The following is a 27,029-nucleotide window of genomic DNA, read 5'->3' as shown; positions in this document are numbered from 1 at the left end:
GGTTTTTACCATGTTTGCCAGGCTAATCTTGAACTCCTGACCTCAGGTGATCCACCTGCCTCGGCCTCCCAAAGTCCTGGGATTACAAACATGAGCCACCACACCCGGCCTTTTTGGGTTTTTTTGAGATGGAGTTTCACTTTTGCCCAAGCTGGAGTGCAGTGGAGGGATCTCAGCTCACTGCAACTCTGCTTCCCCGGTTCAAGCAATTCTCCTGCCTCAACCTTTGGAGTAGCTGGGATTACAGGTGCCTGCCATCACACCTGGCTAATTTTTGTATTTAGTAGAGATGAGGTTTCACTATGTTGGCCATGCTGGTCTGGAACTCCTGACCTCAAGTGATCCGCCCACCTTGGCCTCCCAAAGTCTAGGCATGAGCCACCGCACCCTGCCACCTTCAAGGTTCTGATGACAGCCTTGCCACTGAGGCCTGAGTGACCTGCAACAAATGTTTTCTTTTGTGCTTTAGTTTTCCTGTCTCTAACGTGACCATATCATGCTCCAGAGATTGTCTCTTCTGTCATGAAAAGCCAGAGCAGAGCTAGAGACCCTCAGAGGCCACACAGCCCTGCCCCACTCTATCAAAGTGGAAGCACAGAGGATCTGAACCCTTACCTGCCCTTTCCCACAAAGCCAGGACAGGGACCCAGGCACTCAGCTCCTTGGGCCTCTTTCTTCCCTGTGCCCCCCAAGAAAGGCTAATATGAAGCTCCTCTCCAACGCACTCTCATGGGTGTAGCTGGAGGACAGGAAATAGATCTTTATTATGTTAGTTTAAGCCCTGCACCATCCCACTCTGGTATCATATCTGTGCAGCAGGCTCCCTGAGGCTATGCACACCTGTGCACACCCTGAGGCTATGGCGGGTAGGGGTGGGGTGAGGCCCGGCTAGCCTCCTCTCACCCCTGCTCCAGCCCCCCACAGTCATGTCAGCAATGCCTGGCGCAGCATCTGCTTCTTCTGGGGTGTGAGGCGGGTGGGGAACTGGATGTCGAAGAAGATGAAGAGATCCCCCTTCTTAGTGGGGTCCTCTGGCAATGGCATCCCCTCACCTGGCACCTTCTTGAAGTATTTGGGGCTGAAATAGGATGAAAGAAAGGAGCTTAGAGATCATCCCAGAGCAGCACCTCAGCAAGTCCCTGTCACATAACCCCTACTCACATAACCCCAGGAAGGGAACAGTCACTCCAGCCTTCACCTGGAGTGGCTCTTCGTCGGAACTGGTTGGGAAAGGAGAGGAGACTGGCTTATTCCAAACAGCTTGCTCCCTGAAAACCTGTTTACACTGAGTCTCTGATGGAGGATTCCAGAAACTTTGTTTAAGATACGGGAAACGGGAAGTAAGGGTGAGCAAAGCCTGAGGTGAGGGCGGGGGTGCTGGGCTGCCAGGCAAACCTCCGCAGGGGCAGAGGGCCTTTCTTGGAAAAGGACTTAGGGGATACAACTCAGAACTCTAATGAGAAGTTTAGGCCGGGCGCGGTGGCTCAAGCCTGTAATCCCAGCACTTTGGGAGGCCGCGACGGGCGGATCACGAGGTCAGGAGATCGAGACCATCCTGGCTAATACGGTGAAACCCCGTCTCTACTAAAAAAAAATACAAAAACTAGCCGGGCGAGGTGGCGGGCGCCTGTAGTCCCAGCTCCTCGGGAGGCTGAGGCAGGAGAATGGCGTAACCCGGAAGGCGGAGCTTGCAGTGAGCTGAGATCCGGCCACTGCACTCCAGTCCAGGCGACAGAGCGAGACTCCGCCTCAAAAAAAAAAAAAAAAAAAAAAAAAAAGAAGTTTGGAGGGATGGAGGCCACGGGCTTGCCCAACACTGGGGGCCTCTAGCCTCTGCAGTGGCTTCGTGTGGATTAGAAAAAGGTGTTCCTTTTGCCGGGTGATTGCAGCCCACAGCGTGGCCAGAGTGTAGGTTTGGTTTTGGTCCTCTCTATCCCCTCAGCAGGGAATCCTTGTGCTGGGGGCAGCCTGTACAACTCTACTGGGCAGACCTGTCTGACAATACCCCCTAAATCCCAGGCTAGCCCTTCTCTTGGCTACTGGGGCCCAAGGCAGATGGACTCACTGGATGATGTCATTGATGGGGATGTTGAGCAGACGGTCATCTAGAGTCTTCACCTCCACAGTGCAGCAGGTGAGAGCCTAGGGAGGGTCAGGGCCGAAGGTGGGGCTGAGGAGGGTCACCATGGCCCTCCTATTTAGGAGGCACTTTAGGAACCTGTCCAGTGCCAGACTGTGAGTTGGGCACAAGGGAGACGAGGCTGTTCAAGAACTAATAGGTGAATGACCGAGGCATTTTCTGCCCTGGCAGGAAAGAAGGATGGATCTGGCAGGTAAGATGGATGTTGTATAAATGTAATGATAGAGATAGAATAAAAGTGTTTGTGGGAGCCAAGGAGAGGCCCCTAAACCATTCCGGAGTGGGGCAGGAAGTGGTAGCAGTGGTGGTAGCTATTGATGAGGCCCCTATAGGGTCAGGTGAATAGACAGCATTCCAGGGAGAGGGCCCAGCAGAAATGAGAACGGAGGCGTGAAAATGCGTTACGCAGGCAGGGTGCTGTGCGGCAAAGGGGCTGGAGTGCGGGGGAAGGGGTAAGCAGGGAGCAGATCGCAGAGGGCCTCCAGTGGCCCTCTAAACAAAGATGTTTAGACAGTGAGGAGTATGGCAGGGTCCGATGAGTGTGTGGCAGGATCCTAAGGAGAAGAGCCTGGAGGAGATGAGAAGTGGGGAGGAGGACCTGCTGTGCAGATCTGATGCACAGATCCAGGCACTGCGGATGAGCAGAGGGGACCAAGTGGATAGTGATTTGGAGGGTGGAATTCACAGGGCTTAGTGACTGATGGCAGGTGGTTGCGGGAGGGGATGCCAAGTCTAGGCCGGGGCAGGTGGGGCTCACGCTGATCCCCTCCCCGCTGCTCCTGCGCTTTGCCCACTCACCTTTCCCAGAGGGATGGGGTTCACGAAGAAGAGGTTGTCATTCTCCCTGCGGAAGCGAGGGTGTAGCTTCTCCTTTACGATGAAAATGATGTCTGCTGGGATGATGTTGGGGCCCTGGGCAGGGGACGCCAAAGGGTGACAAGGACTAGTTGGCCGTGTGACCTTGGCCAGGTTCCTGCCTCTACTTGTCTCCATGTCTTCATCTGTACAATGGGGAGATGAGAGCAGGTTTTCTGGAAGGGCCTTTTCAGTTTGGCCCCCATAGCCCAGATAGATTAGAAGCCTGAGAAGCTTACCCAGATGCATCCCCCCAGAATTACTTCTGTACTGAGCATGGCCAAAATAGACACACTCAGCTGGAGGCTCGGAGAGGCTTCCTCAGATGGCAGGTAGAACACTGAGCTGGGTGTCAGGCAACTGACCATATGTCTCTGTCTTGCTAGTAACTCCAGGCATGACACCCCTGTCATTAAGTCACCACAAGTCTGCTGAGGTCTCTTCTGGGCATTGGGGACAGAGAAATCAGACTGGCCCCTCACCCCAAGGAGCTCCCAGTCTCGTGGCCGGGAGGGAGAGGAACTGACGGTGAATCCTCAGCACACTCAAGACATGATAAAGGGAGGCCCAGATCCTGGGGCTCAGAGAAGGCTGCCCAGAGCAGGAAACACGAGCTGGGTTTTGAAGCATGTTTCTTCAAAGTAGATGTTTTATATATTTTTTGTTTGTTTGTTTTTTGTTTTTTGTTTTTTTAGACAGGGTCTCTCTCTGTTGCCCAGGCTGAAGTGTAGTGGCATGATCATAGCTCACCACAGCCTTGACCTCCTGGGCTCAAGAGATCCTCCCGCCTCAGTCTCCTGAGTATCTGGGACAACAGGCACACACTGCCATGCCCAGCTAACTTTTTTGTTTTTAGTAGAGAGAAGGTCTCGCTATGTTACCCAGGCTGGTCTCAAACTTCTGAGCTCAAGTGATTCTCTTGCCTTGGCATCCCAAAGTGCTGGAGCTGTAGGTGTAAGCCACCAGGCCAGACTGGAGGTAGATGTTTCATAGGTAAGAAAGGGGGCAAAAAGTGCAGGCAAAGGAATGTATCTTTCCTGGCTCTGAATGCTCCATCATTCTGCCTCTTCTCAGGACTTAAGGACTCAGCACGCCTTGGACAATAATTTTATGTTTTTATTTAAATAGTATTTAATTTAAAAGTGTTACTAATAGGCCAGGCATGGTGGCTCACATCTGTAATCCCAGGCACTGTGGGAGGCCGAGGCAGGCAGATCACCTGAGGTCAGGAGTTCGAGGCCAGTCTGGCCAACATGGAGAAACCCTATCTCTGTAACAATACAAAAATTAGCTGGGTGGCCGGATGCAGTGGCTCACGCCTGTAATCCCAAGCACTTTGGTAGGCCGAGACGGGTGGATCACCTGAGATCAGGAGTTCGAGACTAGCCTGGCCAACATGGTGAAACCCCGTCTCTATTAAAAATACAAAAATTAGCTGGATGTGGTTGTGCATGCCTGTAATCCCAGCTAGTGGGGAGGCTGAGGCAGCAGAATAACTTGAACCCAGGAAGCAGAGTTTGCAGTGAGCCAAGACTGTGCCACTGCCTTCCAGCCTGGGTAACAGAGTGAGACTCTGTCTCAATAAAAAAAAAAAAAAAATTAGCTGTGTGTGGTGGCATGTGCCTGTAGTCACAACTACTCAGGAGGCTGGGGCAGGAGAATCGCTTGAATCCAGGAGGTGGGGGTTGCAATGAGCTGAAATTGTGCCACCTCACTCCAGCCTGGTCAACAAAGTGAGACTCCCGTCTCAAAATAAAATAAAATAAAATAAAATAAATAAATAAATAAAATTATTATGATTAAATGGTTTCTGAGTAGCTTCTGTAGTTGGGCTTTATTCTGAAAAGCACTGAAGAAAATCAGGAAAACACTGGAGTTCAGACTGGGGTCTCCTTTCAGCTCTCATGTTCTTGCCAGGCAAGTCCCATTCTTCTCTGGGCCCCCGTTTCCCACTCTGTAAAATGGGGACAGTCCCTGGGCTGCCTGTTCACAGAAGCATTATAAGGCTCTGTTCCTTGGAAGGAACATTAGGGATCCCATCTCACCCACTCTGCAGACTGGGCTCTCTACAGACCAAGGCTCACAGGGTCAGGAAAAAGTATTGCCTCTTTTCCCTTCCCTTCCTTCTCAGTCTTCCCACCGCCTGAGTCCAGTGACTGACCTGAGTCAGCTTCTTCCACCCTCACCTGGTCCCCTTCCTTCTCAAAGGTGATGCGTGTGCCCTGCCTCCAACCAGGCTTCACATCAATGGTCAGGATCTTGTCCTTGATGGTGGAGGAGTACCCATCCTCATTCAGCACCTGCAGCAACATATCAGGTGTGGGGAGGTCCGCTTAGGACTTCCATGAGCACAGTCAAGATTTGCTCAGATTTTCATGAACACTCAGGTGACCTTTGCACACATGAAAGATGCTCTATGGGATTTGCACTTGGGCTCAATCCTCTAGCAATGGGAAGAGCCTCCACCAATGGGGAGAGCCTGCCCTGAGCCACTCCCACGCCCATCCTGTTGCCATGACAACCAAGAACCTATGATTCCAGGACGGCAGGGGATGCCATGAGACTGGGGCTAGGGGCTGAGATGACAAGTAGTCACCATTAGTTGATCAAACACACAGCTCCAGGCCTGGCCACTAACAGATACACGGTGAAAATGTACTTCGTTCCTCTCTCCAAATCCCAGAGGCCTGGGCTTGAGTCTCCAGCAAGTCTCTTAATCCCAAAGAGAGAAATTAAAGTCAACATATCTAAGCCTCCCCCAGTGCATTCACCACTGTGTCATCCTTCCACTCCCCAATCGCATGTCCAGATGGGTGCCATCTGTGGAAAGCATGGCCGCATCAGCATCTCCTCTGCTGGGCAAAGGTAGAGGAGGCTTGCTCTTGTGCTTGGCACAGGGCTGGGCCATGGGACAGGGCCAAGCCAAGGACTAGACACAAGGCACTGAGGGTCTTCCTCAACCCGTCACCTTGGTGACTGTCTCCCAGCCCACCCTCCATGCCCACTGTTCTTTCTTATGCACGAGGCATGCACCCTGGTAAAAATCCTGGGAATATGGTCTGGTAAAGCCCAGAGGAAAGAATTCAGAGGATTCAGAGCCTTTCCAGTTCCCTCGGGGATGAGGCTGAATTGAAAGAGAGGAAGGCTGCAGTTGGGAAGGCTGCAGAGGGCACTCCTGCACTAGGAAAGAACTGGGCTAATATACTCAATTGTCCCTTCCAAATGTCAGATTCCAGAATTCTAACATCCTAGGTCTCTGAATCTAAGGTTCCATAATTCCATCAGAGACCATCCCTGAGTCCTCCCACCCGGGTAAGGGAGGAGGTGGCTGCTAGGCTGCAGGAGATAGGTGATGGCTCCCGGGAGGCGCAAGCTGAGTACTCACCCTTCTGGAGATCTTAATTTTTTTGGTGCAGCCAAAGAATAAGTCCTCCAGGGACAGGTAGAGATCCCGTTCGATTGGGGGGTCCTGCTTCTTGACCCCTCGGCCCTGAAGCCCCCCAAAGTTCAAATCCACCTCACTTCCTTCTGCACCAAAAAACTCTGCAGGAGGTAGGGAGAGGAGTAAGAGAAATTGTATCCAGAGACCCAGACACGCGTGTATACACACACACACACACACACACACACACACACTCCACCTCCCCATCCAGATACGCTCCCCAACCTCCTCAGTGCCCTGTGTAATACCCAGCAGGCTATAACCACCTCTCAGACTGGCCAAGCCAAGGAGCTGCTTCAACTGCTGATGCAGTGATTATCATCCCTTGCCACTTCCCACTGCTTCACCCCTGATTAGGATATCACCCCCCGCCGCCCCCGCTGCTTCCCCGTCTCTCTTTTTTTTTTTTTTTTTTTTTTTTTTTTTTTTTTTGAGACGGAGTCTCGCTCTGTCGCCCAGGCTGGAGTGCAGTGGCCGGATCTCAGCTCACTGCAAGCTCCGCCTCCCGGGTTTAAGCCATTCTCCTGCCTCAGCCTCCCGAGTAGCTGGGGCTACAGGCGCCCGCCACCTCGCCCGGCTAGTTCTTTTGTATTTTTTAGTAGAGACGGGGTTTCACCGTGTTAGCCAGGAGGGTCTCGATCTCCTGACCTCGTGATCCGCCCGTCTCGGCCTCCCAAAGTGCTGGGATTACAGGCTTGAGCCACCGCGCCCGGCAACTTGGATACTGTAACTCTGGCTGTCTCAGGAAAGGGAGGCGCTCCCTCTGGTGGCCGCGCTCGGGAGTGCCAGAAGAGACTGCTGGTAGTCTTCGGCAGGAAGGTCAGAGCCGGCTAGTCCTCCCTACTCTTCCACAGACGCCACTCCCCTTCGCTGTCCAGCCCAGTCCAAGACTACTAAAGACCCCAGACTCAAGTTTCTATAAAGCTGTCAACTGAGATGGGAGAGGGAAAAGGTTGGTCCCTAACAATTTGAGAGGCCACCAGCAGCCCCCAAATTCCTCTTTCCTCAATTTATTTATTTATTTATTTGTTTATTTTTTGAGACGGAGTCTCGCTGTGTCGCCCAGGCTGGAGTGCAGTGGCCGGATCTCAGCTCACTGCAAGCTCCGCCTTCCGGGTTTACGCCATTCTCCTGCCTCAGCCTCCCGAGTAGCTGGGACTACAGGCGCCCGCCTCGTCGCCCGGCTAGTTTTTTGTATTTTTAAGTAGAGACAGGGTTTCACCGTATTAGCCAGGATGGTCTCGATCTCCTGACCTCGTGATCCGCCCGTCTCGGCCTCCCAAAGTGCTGGGATTACAGGCTTGAGCCACCGCGCCCGGCCGTCCTCAATTTATTTTGCCCCTGCCCAGCTCTACACCCATAACCCCTCTTGCTGCCCACATCCTTCCTCCCAGTGCAAAGACAGCCCCATCCCGGCTCTGCCCCTGATGTGCTGTGTGATCCGTGGGCTTCAGTGTCTTGGTCTGTGGGATGGGGTAATAATGTCTGACCTGGCTTCCACCATTAAGATAAAGAGCTGAAACTTGCTGAGAGCTTACTATGCATCAGGTGCTATTTTTGGCACCTTACATTATTATTTCATTGGTCCAGAGAGGCCAAACAAAATGCTTAAGGTCCCATAGCTAGTAAGCAGTAGAGTTGGGATCTGAACCACAGGACAATATGAATACGGAAATTGTGTCCTTAACCACTGTGCCACACTGCATTGCTAGATATGGAAGCCCTTCGTAAGCTGTAAACTTGAGGGGCACTATGGTTCAGAGTTCCCATATTCTGTCTCTCATGGTTAATGCCATGGAATGAACTTCACAGGTGAATGGTGAAATGACCTTAGGCAGGGATGAGGTGACTACACTGTGTCCCTCTAAGATGTGATGGGCAATCAAGGGGCCTGCAAATCATCTGGTCCTCCTGTTGCATTGCTGATTTCACTTGTCCATCCAGACCTACAGTGTACCAGGCAGTAAACACTCCAATAGCCAGGCCACAGGAAGCCCAGCCCCTCGACCCTGCAGGGAGATGGGACTCAGGAACCCTTGGGGTGGCGCACTGTGGCAGTATAACTTCTGGGTGCTGCCTAAGGAGGCCCAGACCCTGAGCCTGACCTTTCCCAATGAGCGATGCCCTATAGACTCCCTTGGCTCCTTTGAACTGAGACAGGTAGGGAGACAAGGTCCACCGTATGGCATTTTTGGGCTGCAAAGCCCCTTTCCTTTTCTTTTTCTTTTTTTCTTTTTTTTGAGATGGAGTCTCACTCTTGTTGCCAGGCTGGAGTGCAATGGCGCAATCTTGGCTCACCACAACGTCCACCTCCTTGGTGCAAGCGATTCTCCTACCTCAGCCTCCTGAGTAGCTGGAATTACAGGAATGTGCCACCGTGCCCAACTGTTTTTTTTTTTTTTTTTTAGTAGAGATGGGTTTTCTCCATGGTAGTCAGGCTGGTCTCGAACTCCCGACCTCAGGTGATCTGCCGGCCTCGGCCTACCAAAGTGCTGGGATTACAGGCGTGAGCCACCGTGCCTGGCCGATTGCAAAGTCCCTTTTCATAAACATTATCTCATCTGATAATAGCCCTTGAGCCTTAATGATTATTTTGTCTATGTAATGGTTAGGAAGCTGGGGTTTCAGAGGGGTAAGGAAATTTTCCCAGGACCACACAGTTCACAAATGGCAGCACATGGATTGGAAACAGGCCTGCTACTCAAAGCCCCTTGCTGTTTTCAGTCTCACGGGGAGCTTATAAACTAAGCTTCCTCTGGCAGACACATGAGGGTGGCACACAAGGGGAGCAGTCTCTGAGGCAGAGGGGCTATAACCCACGTATTGGCACAGAGAAGAGAAGGAGAGAACTTTTGAAGTTCAGAAAGGCTGAAGTACAGTCAGGGAGAAGGGGAAAGGGGTGTAGGAGAAAACAGGCAGTGAAAATCTAGCCCTATGTGGGCATAACTAGAGCCAGGAAGAAAGGTGTGAAGGTCTTTTCACTGCCTTTGCAAGATGATTCTGAGCCTCAAAAATCAACTCTTGGTCAGTTCATCTGAGACCTGGGATCATGCACCCATCCACCTACCCAGCCATCCATCCGCCTACCCAGCCATCCATCTGCCTACCCACCCACCTACCACACGCCCATCTATTCATTCATACACCCACTCATCCATTCATCCATCTGTCCTTCCTTCCTTCATTTCACGCATCCACTCATCCACTCACTCTTGTCAGATGCTAGGCTGGGGTTTGGCTACTCTGAGATCAATCGGACCTGGAGGAGCTCCCAGTCTGGTAAGGAGACAAGCATATTAGGGAAACTATAAATAGCACAAGAACTGTTTTAACTGTAAAAGAGACAAGAGGTATCTTCCCACAAATACAATATTAGCAAAAGACCAGAAAGAAATTAAATACCCATCAATAAGACAGTAATTAAAAATAATAAATTTGGCCGGGCGCGGTGGCTCAAGCCTGTAATCCCAGCACTTTGGGAGGCCGAGACGGGCGGATCACGAGGTCAGGAGATCGAGACCATCCTGGCTAACATGGTGAAACCCCGTCTCTACTAAAAAATACAAAAAACTAGCCGGGCGAGGTGGCGGGCGCCTGTAGTCCCAGCTACTCGGGAGGCTGAGGCAGGAGAATGGCGTAAACCCGGGAGGCGGAGCTTGCGGTGAGCTGAGATCCGGCCACTGCACTCCAGCCTGGGCGACAGAGCGAGACTCCGTCTCAAAAAAAAAAAAAATAATAATAATAATAATAAATTATACCTGGCACAGTGGCTCATGCCTGTAATCCCAGCACTTTGGGAGGATTAGGCAGGCAGATCACCTGAGGTCAGGAGTTCAAAACTAGCCTGGCCAGTCTTGAGTGGAAACCCCATCTCTACTAAAAATATAAAAATTAGCCAGGCGTTCTGGCGCCCACCTGTAATCCCAGCTACTCGGGTGGCTGAGGCAGGAGAATCGCTTGAACCCAGGAGGCAGAGGTTGCAGTGAGCCAAGATTGTGCCACTGCACTCCTGGGCAACAGAGTAAGACTCTAATAATAATAAATTATAAAACACCCATGGTAGCCATGCTGGCACTTGGCATCTGCTCTGACCTCCTTCTTGCATACCTTCCCTCCTAGAGAATCTGTAGAGCCAAAAGGAACATCCCCCAGACTCTCCAGCAGCTAAGGTTCTGGCTTTGAATTCTGTTCATCAGGTAAACCCTGAGCTACTTGGGAGGCAGGAAGAAGGCAGCAGGCATCTCTCCATGGCTCTGCCTGGAGCTGGTGAGCACTGTCGTGGAAATACTGGGTTTTTCTGCAGCAGCCTTTGTGTGTCCACCTACGAGTTTCATGCCTGTCAGAAGCAAGTGAGGCAGCAGTTGCAGCTACATTTATGGTGTGTTCTGGAATGCAATGGTGACATTTCCTGATTCCTTCTTCGTGACTGTGACAGAGACAGCAGCTTTCCTTGTAGGCCAGTTTAGAGGTGGTGTTCTTGGAAGATTTCCTACAGGGCCAGCTTAGAGCCTTCTCACCCAGGCCTTTCAATGATTATGTATGTATGTATTTATTTTATTTTATTGAGACAAGGTATCAATCTGTCACCCAGGCTGCAGTGCAGTAGCCTGATCTTGGCTCACTGCAGCCTCAACCTCCTGGGCTCAGGCGATTCTTCTACCTCAGCCTCCTGAGTAGCTGGGACTACAGACACACACCACCGTTCCCAGCACATTTTTTGTAGAGATGGGGTTTGGCTATGTTGCCCAGGTTGGCACCGAACTCCTATACTCAAGTGATCCAGCTACCTCAGCCTCCCAGAGTGCTGGGATTACAGGAGTGAGCCACCACACCTGGCCTCAGTGATTTTTTAAAGCACCTAATTCCCTGTTTTGAACCCCTTTCTGCTTCACATGGCTGAAACAGTATTTGTTTCTGTAGTGGATCCCTAATAGACATCTGTACAATGAAATCTTATGCAGATCTATACATAGTATGTAGACTTACATATAAGTGAATAAAGTAGATCTATATGTAGTATAACATATAAGATAATCTCCAAGATACATTAAGTGAAAAAAAATCAGTGTGTAAAATGTGGCCCTATTTCCTTAACAAAATAAAAGGCTTATGTGAAAGAACACATTCCTCAACACATCACCGCCTTGAGCACATCACATCCCCCCATACGCCTGCCCGACACAAACACATTAAGAAAAACAACACCTGGAGAAGCTCCAATAAGGTTACAACCGTTTGTAAAAGCGCAGGAACCGATAAGAAGGCTGCTAAAAGCATAACTTAACATTAACATGTAAACCAATTGTAATGCTGTAGCCTAGAGAAATGCCTTGTTCCTCTGTAACCTGACAAGTCCTGTTTACCTCGAGCTATAAAAAGCAAGCGCACGCATTGTTTGGGGCCCTCTTGTATGTTGTAGAACGGAGGGACCAAGTTCGAACTTGCATTAAAGATCCTTGCCGCTTGGCTTTGACTCTGGACTCTGGTGGTCTTCTTCGGGGAATAAACGGTCTGGGCATAACATATGTAAAAATAAATACAGCTCATACATGCATAGAAAGTTTCTGGGAGGATACATAAACTGTTTCCTAGTAGCTGCTTCTGAGGGCTGGGCTAGGCACAGTGGCTCATGCCTGTGATCCCAGCAATTTGGGAGGCCGAGGTGGGCTGAGGTCAGCTGAGGTCAGGAGTTTGAGACCAGCCTGGCAGATATGGTGAAACCACATGTCTACTTGTGGGGAAAAGAAAGAGAGATCAGCCTGTTACTGTGTCTATATAGAAAGAAGCAGACATAAGAGACTCCATTTTGTTCTGTATTTGAGATGCTGTTAATCTGTGACCCTACCCCCAACCTTGTCCTTGCAAGAGACATGTGCTGTGGTGACTCAAGGTTTAATGGATTTTGGGCTGTGCAGGATGTGTCTTTGTTAAACAAGTGCCTGAAGGCAGCTTGCTGGTTAAAGGTCATCACCATTCTCTTAATCTCAAGTACCCAGAGACAGGTACACGGCCAAAGGTCACAGGGACCTTTGTCTAGGAAAGCTAGGTATTGTCCAAGGTTTCTCCCCATGTGACAGTCTGAAACAGGGCCTCGTGGGAAGAGAAGGACCTGATCGTCCCCTAGCCCGACACCCGTGGAGGGTCTGTGCTGAGGAGGACTAGTACCAGAGGAAAGAAGGCCTTTTGGCGGATGTTGGCAGTTAAGATAGAGAAAAGCATCTGTCTCCTGCCCATCCCTGGGCAATGGAACATCTCGGTGTGAGACCCGATTGTATGCTTTGTTTACTGAGAAAGGAGAAAACCGCCTTAGGGCAAAAGGTGGGACTTGCTGAAACAATGCTGCTAAAAGGTTTATGGAAGATGTTTGCGTATGCATATCAAGGCACAGCATTTTCCTTTGAACTTATTCATGTCACAGATCTTATCCATATGTCTTACTGCTAATTTTCTCCCTACAATGATCCTATTGTCCTGCCACTCCCTTATCTTTAAGATGGTAAAGATAATTATCAATAAATACTAAGGGAACTCAGAGACCAGCGTGGGTCCTCTGTATGCTGAGCGCCGGTCCTCTGGGCCCACTTTTTCTTTCTCTATACTTTGTCTCTGTGTCTCATTTCTTTTCTCAAGTCTCTCGTTCCACCTAACGAGAAACGCCCACAGGGGTGGGGGGGTAGGCCACCCCTTCATCTACTAAAAAATACAAAATTACTAGCTGGGTATGGTGGTAAGTGCCTGTAATCCCAGCTACTCAGGAGGCTGAGGCAAGGAGAACTGCTTGAACCCGGGAGGTGGAGGTTGCAGTGAGCTGAAATCATGCCACTGCAATGGGTGACATCCAGCCTGGGTGACAGAACAGGACTCCATCTCAAAAAAAAAAAAAAAGAAGAAAGAAAGAAAGAAAATGGAGGGCTGGAATGTATTTCTTTTTCAATGAATTATGTTTTACTTTTTGTTTTGCAATGTGTTATATATATTTATTAAAGTAAAAATAGGCCGGCTGCAGTGGCTCACGCTTGTAATCCTAGCACTTTGGGAGGCCAAGGTGGGCAGATTGCCTGAGCTCAGGAGTTCAAAAGCAGCCTGGGCAACATGGTGAAACCCCATCTCTACTAAAAATTTTAAAAAATTAACCGGGCATGGCAGTGTGCGCCTGTAGTCCCAGCTATTCGGGAGGCTGAGGCAGGAGAATTATTTGAACTCAGGAGGCAGAGGTTGCAGCGAGCCAAGATCGCACCACTGCACTCCAGCCTGGGCGACAGAGCGAGTCTCCATCTCCAAAAAATAAATAAATAAATAAAATAAAATAATAAAGTAAAAATAAAAACAAACCTACTTAACAAAAAGCATCATTTATAGCTGTGTCATTTCTCTGCAAGGCAAGGTGGGGGAGGAAGACCTCTTACCACTGAAGGGGTTGTTTCCACCAAAGAACTCGTGGAACACCTTTTCCGGTTTGCCGTGGAAGACATAACCAGTTGTCCATGGGGTCTGAGATCCAAACTCCACAGGAATCCCACCCTTCAGGCCCTCCTCTCCAAACTTGTCGTAGATGCCTCTCTTCACGGCTGTGGACGGGCATCACTTTGAGGAGGCGTCCAACTTTGGGAGCTGAGATAGGTGGAGGGGCTGGGAAGCAGGCGGATATGGAGAAAGGGAAGGGGCAGAAGCAGCCTGATCCCAAAGTGCCTGCTGTCTGGCAGTCTTTGGAATGACACCCTAGGAGTCGGGTTCCATTTCATTCTGGGAGGACCTAGGTATGGCTTCTGTAGCTCAGAAGAGAGACGGGAAAGCCTTGGGTTTGCTAGGGGCAGGGTGAGAGATTGGGGGAATAACTGAGAGACTGAGGCTCAGGCCACAGCCCTGGAATTTGGCCTAACTCAGTCATCATGGCCACTGTCTTATCTGGGGTAAACAGAATTGTAGAACCTTGACATTTTAGAAGCTAAGAATTCTAGAGCCTCCAAATTTTAGAACTTTGAAATCCTAGAGTCTAAGGACCCTGAAGTCCTGAAAACTCAGGGCTGTAGAAATCTTAGTGATCTTCTAGCTGTACTTCTGCAGGAACCAGGATTAGTCTCCAGGACAAGCCCCAGGGAAAGCCCTGCAGGATGGCCCTGGGTGCCGGGGCGGGGATCACACTTTCTTCACTCAGCTGATTTCCACAGGAGAGAGATTTCCTAATTACTCCTGGCCTTTCTGTGCGGGTTCCTACTCTTGCTGGCCCTAAGGAATGACACTCAGCCACTGGGAGGGACAGGTGAGTGCGCCTGCCCAGCTTCAGCCTTCTTCCCGGTAGCTGCAAGCCCCTCACTCTGTTCCTCCCGGGGAAGGTCCCATCCTCGCAGGGCATAGGGATGCGTGGGGAATGTGCCCCTGCTCCCACACTGCCTGCCAGGGTGAGCGAGTCAGTGTAATCCTGGGCTCCACTCCACACCCTATGTCCTCCCCCTCAGCTTGCTTCTACTGAGAAAGGCAGGTCAGTATTCTGTCTTCTCTATGTGTCTAGATTCTAGGCAGGGAAGAGGGATGCTTCCTGGCTATTGGGCCCCCTCAGAAAACCCAACAGTCTGGAGACTTAAGGAATGATCCTAATCGAGGGGGCTGCTCAGCCCCACAGCTACTCACGGTCACTCAGCACGTCGTAGGCCTCTGCTATTTGCCTGAAAATCTCTGCTGAAGACGGCTCATTTGACTTCAATGGGTGGTGCTTAAGGGCGAGTCTGCGGTACCTGGAGGAGGGAGAGTTCATACAAGCGGTATCAGCTGGCCTGTTTCTGAGGGCAGATCAGAGTTCAGAGCTGGCACTCTGTCCACTCCTGCCTGGCTATAAATCCGGGGTAGTTTCACGGGCTGTGGTGGCTGCCGAGGTGCACTGCTCAGCTCTTGAAGAGTAGCTGGTGCGGGGAGCACAGCTGACTGACAGTTCCAGCAGCTGCCCCCCTGGGCATTTGAGCCGAAGCTACTGCCCCTGAGCTGCCCCCAGTGCTTATGTGTGGTGGAGATACCAAGGCTGGCCCATTCCTGCAAGACACAGGACTCCTCCAATGGGCACGCTTTGCGTGAGGGCTCCCCAGAGTCTGGCTGAGCTCTCCCTCCCCACTCCTACCCTCCCTGTCTCCACTCCCAAGCATCAGGCTGCACTGTGTTCTGGGGACTCTCCCTGCGCCCTCCTGCTCTCTTCCCTTCATCCTTCACAGTTTCTCCAGGTACATTTCCTACACATCTAATCCTGTTTGCTTCTTATGTAAGAAATCAAACATATATCTCAGTCCTGGGCCCAGTACAAACACATTCCTCCATATATCTCAGTCCTGGGCCCAGTACAAACATTCCTCCATTTGTCTCAACTTCCTGGGCCCAGTGCAAACATTCCTCCATTTGTCTCAACTTCCTGGGCCCAGTGCAAACATTCCTCCATTTGTCTCAACTTTAGAAAAACACCACCTGGAGAGTCCCCGATAAGGTCACTACCGTTTGTGGAGTGGTTTTACTGAAAGCGCGGAACCAATAAAAAAAACTGCTAAATGTGTAACTTAAAATGTTAACCAATCGTAATGCTGTAACCCAAAGAATTCCCTTGTTTCTCTGTAACCTTACATATCCTGTTTACATCGGGCTATAAAAAGCGAGCACATGCATGGTTCGGGGCCCTCTTGTATGCTGTGGAGCAGAGGGACCAAGTTCGAACTTGCAGTAAAGATCCTTGCCCCTTGGCTTTGACTCTGGACTCTGGTGGTCTTCTTCGGGGAATAAACGGTCTGGGCATAACGCTTAGAGGACAGGAGCAGACACACAGGCATCTTGGGAGGATGAGCTACAATCGGGTGTGCAGTGGACATGGATGAGGCGCTCAACGCGCGTCTCCTTCCTGTGCCGCCCCCACCCACTCTGTGCTTATTTTTTTCCTACTTCTTTTCTGCCCAGTCCTATGCTATTTGCCTGAAAATCTCTGCTGAAGACGGCTCATTTGACTTCAACAGGTGGTTAAGGGGCGAGTCTGCGGTACCTGGAGGAGGGAGGGTTAATACAAGTCCTACCAGCTGGCCTGTTTCTGAGGGGCAGACATCGTAGTGTCTGAGAATATGTATCAGAAGTGACCCGGGGTGGCGGAAAGATGGCGCGGATTGGGTGGTTTGTGGAGGGTTTAATAAAGGGACCATTCACCCAGGTGCAGGAGGAGCGGAGGGAGACTGCCAGGGACAGCGGAGTGCAGCTTTTCCAGGCCAGAAACGCTGAGGGGTTTGTCGGAGTGTGTGGACAGGGCCCTCAGCGGAGCTGTGACCTTCTGTCAAGCGACACAGCTGACTGAAGAGATCCCATAGGGGGAGAACTGGGGAATAAAGCCGCAGCCCCGCCCTTCTCCCTCCCCATCTCCCGCCTAGTGCTCCCCTGGGCCGGCTCCATGTGGAAGGCTGAGGGCAACGAAGCCTCCCGGAGCCGGAGCCGGAGCCGAGCAGGGCAGGAAGGGTGGGGAGTGGGTCTGGAGGGTTGCACGGGAGGCGTCCAGCACAGACGCCTGTCACTCAGCCCAGGCATGACCCCCCACCTTACCTCCGCCTGCTTTTCCAGTGCCCACACTCGCTTCGCCGCCATCCCTAGAGTTCCGTGGTTTCTCCTCTCATCCCAGGGACAGGCTTCGGTCTCTCACAGCTAAATCTCCATCCTGAACCAGACCACTTCCCTGAACCAAAGACTACCTCCAACTGTCTACTTGCCATCTCCTCTCCAAGGTATCATAAATTCACCTAGTCCAGACATATACTTTTTTTTTTTTTTTTTTGAGAGGGAGTTTCTCTCTTGTTGCCCAAGCTGGAGTGCAGTGGTGCGATCTCTGCTCACTGCAACCTCTGCCTCCTGGGTTCAAGCTATTCTCCTGCCTCAACCTCCCAAGCAGCTGAGATTACAGGCACTCGCCACCACACCCGACTACTTTTTTGTATTTTTATTAGAAACAGGGTTTCACCATGTTGGCCAGGCTGGTCTCGAACTCCTGACCTCAGGTGATCCTCCCACCACCGCCTCCCAAAGTGCTGGGATTATGGGCGTGAGCCACCTGACCCTGCCAACACATACATTTTCACTGCATAATTTTTCCCCAGGCACTGCAGCCAGAAATGTGAGCACTTTGACTCCAAGTTCTCCTTTGTCTCCTCTCCTTATCCCATCAGTCACCAAGTCACATGAGGTTTTCCTTCTAGCTAATGTTCTGGGCTGGGTACAGTGGCTCATGCCTGTAATCCCAACACTTTGGGAGGCCGAGGTGGGAGGATGACTCGAGCTCAGAAGTTTGACACCAGCCTGGGCAACATGGCAAAACTCTGACTCTACAAAAAAAAAAAAAAAAAAAAAATGCAAAAATTAGCCGGGCATGGTGGCATTCACCTATAGTCCCAGCTACTCGGGAGGCTGATGTGGGAGAATTGCTTGAACCCAGGAAGTCAAGGCTGCAGTGAGCCAAGATTACACCACCGCACTTCAGCCTGTGACAGAGCAAGACTGTGTCTCAAAATAAATAAGAAATGTTCTGTTCCTGTCTCTTTATCCCGACAAGTATTGCATAACCATGTCTTCCTGCACCCAGTGGCCCCTTCTCCACTGCATTGCGTGCTGCCAATTGCGATGATATCTCTCACTCTTGTTCTCACTCTCTCTGCTCTTGTTAATGCTGATGCTTCTAAAATACTTTCTTTTTTTTTTTTTTTTCTGTTTTGAGATGGAGTCTCGCTCTGTCGCCCAGGCTGGAGTGCAGTGGCATGATCTCGGCTCACTGCAAGCTCCTCCCGGGTTCACATCATTCTCCTGCCTCAGCCTCCCGATTAGCTGGGATTACCAGCATGAGCCACCACGCCTAGCTAATTTTTGTAGTAGAGGCAAGGTTTTGCCCTGTTGGCTAGGCTGGTCTTGAATCCTGACCTCAGGTGATTCGCTCACCTCAGCCTCCCAAAGGGCTAAGATTATGCTAAGATTACAGGCATGACCCACCATGCTGGCCTTCTGAAACATTTTCTGACCAGGTCCCTCTCCTGGCATAACCCTTCACTGGCTTCCCCATTGTCTCCAGCATAAAACTCAGATGTCCCACTTTAAGATCCAAGCCCCTGCCTCTTCCTCTGGCCTCACTCGCTGTTCTCCTTTGCTGCTCCCTTGACCTCTCCTGCATGACTCACCCCTCTACAGCTCCTCCCAGCTTCTCTGGGCAATTTTTAATTCATCCTTCAACTTTCGGCTCAGGTACCAAATCCTCCAGGGCGCCTTCCCTGACAGCTAGCCTCCTTTCTAGGTTAGACTCCCCTTCCCAAGTCCCCAGCACCTTTGATCCTCGTCCTTAGCAGCGCTGTGTTCCAGGTGTCATTGACTCATCTAATAGGTTCTGGAGTTGCTACATCCAGTTCTAGCCCCATTGCTGGGCACTGAGCAGGAGTGAGTAAATAAATGATATACGCTCAGCATCCTCCTACAGGGCAGCCCATCTCATTGTGGAATGGCTCTGACTTTTAGGCAATGCCTTCTCTTACTGCAACAGGAAGCTGGATCTGCTGTCCTGCAACTGTCCCTCCATCCATAAGGGTCCTGGCTGTGCCCTGGGGACCTTACAGAGAGAATATCTACTTTCAGAGACTTGAAGACAATTTTCACAGCCTTCCAAACCAGTCTTTCTCAATTATAAAGGTCACAGTCGGTTATTTTTATTTATTTATTTATTTAGAGAGAGTCTCACTCTGTTGCCTAGGCTGGAGTTCAGTGGTGCGATCTGGGCTCACTGCAATGTCCGCCTCCCAAGTTCAAGTAGCTGAAACTACAGGCGCCCACCACCACACCTGGCTCATTTTTGTATTTTTAGTAAAGACCGGTTTTTGCCGTGTTGGCCAGGCTAGTCTCAAATTCCTGGCCTCAAGTGATCCACCCATCTCAGCCTCCTGTAGTCCCAGCACTTTGGGAGGCCGAGGCGGGCAGATCACTTGAAATCAGGAGTTTGAAAACAGGCTGGCCAACATGGTGAAACCCCGTCTCTACTAAAAATACAAAAATTAGCCAGGTACAGTGGCGCACACCTGTAGTCCCAGCTGCTCGGGAGGCTGAGGCAGAAGAATCACTTGAACCTAGAAGGCTGTGATTGCAGTGAGTCCAGATCATGCCACTGCACTCCAGCCTGGGTGACAGAGAGACTCCATTTCAAAAAAAAAAAGTAACAAGGTTTGAGAAAGGTTTAGTTTTTCATATAAATTTGAGTGGTTTCAAAATTATCCCTGCAGTAACATCACCTGCTTTCCTGAGTGGCAGAGAAAGGGGTGAAATCACAGCTTGAATGCTGCAGTTATGAATCCTGGGCAATTATAAACCATCATGGTGCTTCTCTTCCTTATACAAGTTTAGCTCTTGCCGGGCGCGGTGGCTCAAGCCTGTAATCCCAGCACTTTGGGAGGCCGAGACGGGCGGATCACGAGGTCAGGAGTTCGAGACCATCCTGGCTAACACAGTGAAACCCCGTCTCTACTGAAAAATACAAAAAGCTAGCCGGGCGAGGTGGCTGGCGCCTGTTGTCCCAGCTACTTGGGAGGCTGAGGCAGGAGAATGGCGTAAACCGGGAGGCGGAGCTTGCAGTGAGCTGAGATCTGGCCACTGCACTCCAGCTCGGGCGACAGAGCAAGACTCCGTCTCAAAAAAAAAAAAAAAAAAAAAAAAACAAGTTTAGCTCTTCTTCTTTTTTTAATCAATATCTAGGTTGTCCCATGAGCAAGCATGTCATACATGTGACTTAGAGTTATTGCAGGGGAGAAGGGTTAAGGACTGCTTTTTGAAACATGCACAGTTCTTTTAATCACTCTATTTATTTTTATTTAGTTAGTTAGTCATTTTTGAAACAGAGTTTTGCTCTTATTGCCCAGGCTGGAGTGTAATGGCTCAATCTCGGCTCACTGTAACCTCCACCTCCCAGGTTCAAGCAATTCTCCTGCCTCAGTCTCCTGAGTAGCTGGGATTACAGGTGCCTGCCAAGACACCCGGCTAATTTTTTTTTAGTAGAGATGGGGTTTTACCTTGTTGGCCAGGCTGGTCTCGAACTTCTGATCTCAGGAGATCCTCCTGCCTCGTCCTCCCAAAGTGCTGGGATTACAGGCATGAGCCACTACGCCCGGCCTTATTTTTATTTATTTATTTATTTTGAGACGAAGTCTCACTCTGTCACCCAGGCTGGAGTGCAATGGCATGATCTCGGCTCACTGCAACCTCCGCCTCCTGGGTTCAAGCAATTCTCCTATCTCAGCCTCCCGAGTAGCTGGGATTACAGGTGTGCGCCACCACACCCGGCTAATTTTTTGGTAGTTTTAGTAGAGAAGTGGTTTCACCACGTTGGTCAGGGTAGCAAACTCCTGACCTCAAGTGATCCACCTGCCTCAGCCTCCCCAAGTGCTAGGATTACAGGTGTGAGCCACTGCGTCTAGCCATTTTTATTTTTTTTGTGACAGGTCTTGCTCTGTTGCCTGGACTGGAGTGCAGTGGTGCAATCATAGCTCAATGCAGCCTCTACTTTCTGGGCTCAAGTGATCCTCCCACCTGAGCCTCCCAAGTAGCTGGGACACAGGTGTGTGCCACCATGCCCAGCTAATTTTTAAATGTTCTGTAAAGACAGGGTCTCCCTATGATGCCCAGGCTGCCCTCTCAAACTCCTGGGCTCAAGGGATCCTCCTGCTTTGGCCTCCTAAAGTGCTCAGATTATAGGCATGAGCCACCACGCCAGGCCTTAATCACTCTTTATATGACATGGTTTCACATGCAAATGATTGCTGGACACATGCATTATCTTATCTAATCCTATTTCAGTCTCACAGCAACCTTTATTATGAGGATGATTTTTAGACCTGGGAAAACTTCGGCTCAGAGAGGTTAAGTAATTTGCCCAGGTCACACAGCTAGCAGGTAAGTGAATCTGGATTCTGATCCAGCCCTTTCCAGTGCTTAAGTTGTGCTTCTCTTTCTGCACTCCTACTGCCCTTCCTCCTGATTACCTTTCCCTGGATGGGTCCTTCTGGTCAGTGAGATGCTCCAAGGAGTGGGTGACATCATACACTGTCCTGAGTTGTTCTCAAATCTTTTCATGAGTTTGTGTCTTTTTTCTCCAACAACACTGCAGACTCGCCACTTACGCCACTGATCCCCAAAAGGACCTGGCCCAGGAATAGGCCCATGACTGGCAACTCTGGGAGGCCTGATGTCTTAACACTGGCTCCACTATTTACTAGTGCATGGCCGTGGGATATTAATGGTACTTAATTCTCAGGACTGTTGTGAGGATTAAAGAGTGAGGGAAAGTTCTCAGAACTGCACCTACACACTCAAAACACGCACCTATTGTCACTGCCCAATTTAATTGAGTTATCCTGAACTCCTCTTTTCTTTACCCTCCAGTGATCCACTTAATTGCCAAGTCCATTCCCTCCCCTTTCTCTGGCCTCATCTTTTGCCTTGATTACCCCGAACAGCCTCCTAAGGAGTCTCTCTCTTTCCAAGATAACTTCCATAGCCCCTCGTACTTCCTCTTTTGTAACACCCATCACAGTTGTGGTGACTTATTCAACATCTATTCAGCAACAAAATCTAGCTGCATGAGGTAAGGAAGAGTCACTGTCAGATTCAGATATTTATCTACAGCTGCCACCACTGCAGCAGGAGGCGAAGTACCCTCTCGACCCTTGTAGTAGACGCTTAAGAAATATTTGTTTAAAAAAAACATGTTTTTGGCCGGGTGCGGTGACTCACACCTATAATCCCAGCACTTGGGGAGGCCAAGGCGGGCGGATCACCAGAGCTCAGGAGTTTGAGACCAGCCTGACCAAAAAGGAGAAACCCCATCTCTACTAAAAATACAAAATTAGCTGGGCGTACTGGTGCGTGCCTGTAACCCCAGCTACTTGGGAGGCTGAGGCAGAAGAATCGCTTGAACCCAGGAGGCAGAGGTTGTGATGAGCTAAGATCACACCATTGCATTCCAGCCTGGGCAACAAGACCAAAATTCTGTCTCAAAAAAAACAGAAACAAAAACATTTTTTCAGAAAAATGTACTGACTCCTGTTGTAGGCTTTCTTAGGAATGAACCAGAGCATCCTTAAGACCTGATGGAAGTATTCAGGAATGCAGCTGAGTCAATGTTGAAAATCTCCATCATGGCCAGAATCGAATTTATAACATCCATCTGGCCCGACCACTTCCTTGTTCACAAGCCTCTGGTTCTCCATAATATTCAAGATAAAGTTCAAATGGCTCCTTTGTCTACATTTCATTGCTGGGAAAAGCAAGGCACCCAGGAGAGGAGACAGGGCATGGAGCATAAAGGGAGATGGGTTGGGAGCAGATTGAGGAACTAAAAAGAGTTCAAATTTCCAACCTGGGCCCTGACCCAGACCAAAGCCAGGATACAGGTATGCAAGAAGTGAAAGAAGGAACAAGGTTTACTTTGTCTGCCCTAAGCTGTGCAGGAAAGCTTGTTTTGGAAGAGAAGACGGGAGGGCCTGCCCCAGCACACCCCTAAGGACTGGCTCCCACCCCAACTTACGCCTGCTTGATCTGGGCATCCTCTGAATTGCGAGTGATCTGGAGCACAGAGTAATAATCCTGGCCCATGGCTGGCTGGCTGGCAGTGAGGCCCTGGATAGTCCTCAGACTCTAGCAAGACTGTTAGTTTGCTTCCTTGGTTGCTCCTGACAACTGCACAGGTGCACTCTGGGAGTTGTAGTCCCACTTCCCTAAACAAATCTCACCTCTGCAACAGAGAGGAGTCAGTGAAAGGACTAGGAGAGCTGGGGCTGATTCTGTGACCCTGTGAAAGGTCACTCAACTCAGAAATTGGAGACTTACAGGGCTCTGTTTTTGTTTTTAAAGAGAGCAGCAATTAGTTTTAATAAAAAGGTTTTAGAAGAAATGCATTTGGCTAATTTTTTAAAAATACATTTATTTTAGAACAGAGTTTTGGAAAAGTTGAGAAGACAGTACAGAGAGTTCCCATATACCTCACATCCACATTCCCCTATTTCATTATTATTTTTATGTTTTTGAGACAGGGTCTCACTCTGTCACCCAGGCTGGAGAGCAGTGGCAGGATTACACTTCACTGCAGCCTCGACCTCCCAGGCTCAAGGGATTCTCCCACCTCAGCCTTCCAAGTAGCTGAGACACAGGCGTGCACCACCATGCCTGGTTAATTTTTGTATGTTTTGTAGAAAGGGGGTTTCACCATATTGCCCAGGCTGCTCTTGAACTTTTGGGCTGACCTTGGCCTCCGAAAGTGCTGGGATTACAGGTGTGAGCCACTGCACTCACATTCCCCTATTATTAACATCTTACATTAGTATGGTGTATTTGTCACAACTAATGACCAATATTGGTACATTATTGTTAACTAAAATCCACATTTTATTCAGATTTACTAGTTGTTTTAACCTAATATCTTATTTCTGTTCCGGACCCCATCCCACATGCCACATTACAGTTAGCTGTCACATCTCCTCCGGTGCCTCCTGACTGTGACACTTTCTTAGACTTTCCATGGTTTTAATGACCTTGACACTTTAATAATGGTCAGGTGTTTTGTAGAATGTCCCACAATTTGAATTTGTTTTTTTGTTTGTTTGGTTTTTTGAGATGGAGTCTTACTCTGTCGCCCAGGCTGGAGTGCAGTGGCACAATTTCAGCTCACTGCAACCACTGCCTCCTGGGTTCGAGTGATTCTCCTGCCTCAGCCTCCCAAGTAGCTGAGATTACAGGTATGCGCCACCATGCCCAGCTAATTTTTGTATTTTTAGTAGAGACGGGGTTTTGCCATGTTGCCCAGGCTGGTCTCGAACTCCTGACCTCAAGTGATCCATCCACCTTAGCCTCCCAAAGTGCTGGGATTACAGGCGTGAGCCACCACACCCGGCCCTCCTTTCCCCCTTTCTATACTGCACTCTTTGGAAGGCAGTCACTGTGCGGTCCACCCTTACAGTGAGGGAGTCATGCTCCACCTCTCTAAGTACAGCAGAGCCCTGTTTTCCATGCACATCCCAAATCCAATTGGTCACCAAGCTCAGTCCATTCTGCTTCCTAGACAACCTCTCAAGCCCAGCTCCTCTGCTCTTCCTCCTCATAATCAGGGCCCAGCTCTGGTTTCATCTTTCGGCAAGACCACAACAACTTCCTCGTGGGCCAGACTGCCTTGTCTCTGTTCTGTGAAGCCCACATTCCTCATTACTTGGAGTGAACTCCAAACTGCTTACCATGGCACACAGCCCCTCTGTGATCCAGTGCCTCCCTTTCCACCTTGAGCTCTCACCACTGCCCTATACGCGCCCAGTGCTCGTCAGAATGGACTGCAGCGCTTGCCACTGCCTGGACCAGCCATCCCCTCTCCTCATTCACCTCTGCTGCTACCTCTGCTCAGAACCTCCCACCCCACCCACCACAGACTCTCACATCAACCCAACTAACTTCTATTTGTTTTTTCTTCTTAGGAAGAAAAAGAGCAGCATTAGAACATTCCTTGTTGAAGGAATACTTCTCCAATGTGCCCCTCCCTACCTGTTTGTAATTCTCTTGCTTTTCTTTAGAGTTACTCCATATGCCTGTACCCAGTGGCGTGTTGGTTTGTGGCATTTGCCAGTTCTTCCCAAGCCAGTACAAGCCAGCTCCAGTGCCACACTGCAAATATCCGTAGCGACATGTCTACCTTTTCATATTTTTGAACTTTATATAAATGGTATCATTTATACAAACAGTAGGTATTTGTGTGTGTGACTTATCACACAGGCTGTACAGTACTCTCTGTTGATGAACATTTGGGTATATGTGCCCACTTTGCAAGGTAATGCCAAAGTTTTCTGGTGTGGTTATTCTAATTTACACTGGCAATAGCATTGTATCAGTTTCTTTTGCTCCATATCCTCACCAACTCTTTTTTTTTTTTTTTTTTTTTTAAGACAGGGTCTCCCTCTGTTGCCCAGGCTGGAGTGCAGTGGTGCAATCATGGCTTGACCTCCTGTAGCCTTGACCTCCTAGGCTTACATAATCCTCCTGCCTCAGCCTCCCAAGTAGCTGGAAACACAGGCACACATCACCACATCAGGCTAATTTTTAAATTTTTTGTAGAGACGAGGTCTTGCCATGTTGTGCAAACGGGTCTTGCACTCGTGTGCTCAAGTGATCCTTCTATCTCATCTTCCCAAAGTGCTTGGATGATGGGCATGAGCCAACACTCCTGGCCCTCACCAACTCTTGATGTCGTTTTAAAACGTTTGCCAATATGGTAGGCGTGGCATCTCATTGTGGATTTTAATTTGCATTTCTTGGTTGAGTATCTTTTCATACTTATTGGCCATTTGTTTTTCCTCATTATGAAACACCAATTTATGTTTTTGCCCATTTTTTCTATTTGACTATCCTTTTCAAAAACTGACAGGCCGGGCACCATGGCTCACGCCTGTAATCCCAGCACTTGGGGAGGCCGAGGTGGGTGGATCACCTGAGGTCAGGAGTTCAAGACCAGCCTGACCAACATGGAGAAACCCCATCTCTACTAAAAATACAAAATTAGCTGGGCATGGTGCCGCATGCCTGTAATCCCAGGAGGCTAGGATTTTACTTGGGAGGCTGAGGCAGAAGACTTGCTTGAACCTGGGAGGCAGAGGTTGCGGTGAGCAGAGATTGCACAATTGCACTCCAGCCTGGGCAACAAGAGTGAAACTCTGTCTCAACAACAAAAAAATATATATATATATATATTTTGAAAACGAATTCTTTGTTGATAATATGAAATACATATCCTTTCTTCAATTTGAAGCTTTTTTTCACCTTTTTTTAGGTCAAATTTATCAATCTTTTCCTTTCTGATTATACTTCGTCTGTGTGTCTAGCTTAAGAAATATTTCCTTATGTGAGGGCATAAAGATCTTCACCTATATGATCTTCCAAAAGTCCGTTTCACATTTAAGTATTTAACCCAACTAGAATTTATTTTTTTGTATATGGAGCAAGGTAGTTATCTTTTTAAAAAGATATCCAACTGCCCAGATCAGTTATTTAATTATTCATTGTCTTCCCACCGATCTGTACTGACTGCTGTGTTAGATATGAAGTTTCCGCATATGCCTGGGTTGGTGTCTGGACTGCTGTCCATTGGTCTATCCTTGGGGCAATGTGTTGCTAGAAGAGCTGAGGCAAGACTTGCTTGTTTGACATAATGTAAAAGAGTCTTAGAACATGTCCTCAGTCCAGGGTCTAAAACCCCTCGTGACCTTTGGAACACCAAGCTCTGTGCCAAAGGGTGGAAGGCTGCCCTGCTGCACCACAATCTAAGCCCAGGGCATAAAACCCCCTGTGGTTTGGATGGAATCCAGGGCTCAGGGAATAAAAACCCTTGTAGCCTCTGGAATGTGTTCAGGCTTGCTGGCTTCTTGCTTCTTGCTCTCCCAGGCTCGTAAATTGATTGTATCTTGAGGTAGAAAAACATGTTCTCCATTATCTCGAGTAGCAGAGCATATTCCATATGCTTCAAAGAAAATGCTAAACCACCACAGCTATAGGTCAAACGCTTGATGCACTGCTTCCTTTCTACCCCCACGT

General features: G+C 49.5%; 1 protein-coding gene across 9 annotated transcripts; it reads right to left on the bottom strand.

Annotated features, from left to right (window-relative positions):
- Window positions 1–729: 729 nt before the first annotated feature.
- Window positions 730–23,781, bottom strand: DNAJB13 (DnaJ heat shock protein family (Hsp40) member B13). Of its 9 annotated transcripts, none has more exons than XM_033207750.1 (9): window positions 16,215–16,290; window positions 15,660–15,683; window positions 15,066–15,169; window positions 13,844–14,005; window positions 6,381–6,538; window positions 5,157–5,295; window positions 2,939–3,141; window positions 2,066–2,142; window positions 730–1,078 (listed from the first exon to the last, which is right to left on the bottom strand). In XM_033207750.1, exons 1-9 carry the CDS (start codon window positions 16,277–16,279, stop codon window positions 925–927), a joined length of 1,086 nt encoding a protein of 361 aa, XP_033063641.1. In that variant the 5' UTR covers window positions 16,280–16,290; the 3' UTR covers window positions 730–924. The 9 variants fall into 9 exon arrangements, with proteins under 9 accessions (XP_033063641.1, XP_033063645.1, XP_033063646.1 ...); XM_033207754.1 differs by having other exon boundaries at window positions 2,939–3,052; window positions 5,182–5,295; window positions 16,215–16,255; XM_033207755.1 differs by lacking the exons at window positions 15,660–15,683; window positions 16,215–16,290 and adding an exon at window positions 22,990–23,781 and having other exon boundaries at window positions 2,939–3,052; window positions 5,182–5,295.
- Between the last annotated feature and the right edge of the window lie 3,248 nt (window positions 23,782–27,029).

This window comes from Trachypithecus francoisi, unplaced genomic scaffold, assembly GCF_009764315.1.
Source record: "Trachypithecus francoisi isolate TF-2019V2 unplaced genomic scaffold, Tfra_2.0 Lachesis_group8, whole genome shotgun sequence".
Lineage (NCBI taxonomy): Eukaryota > Metazoa > Chordata > Mammalia > Primates > Cercopithecidae > Trachypithecus > Trachypithecus francoisi.
This window is presented reverse-complemented; position numbering and strand designations above follow the sequence as displayed.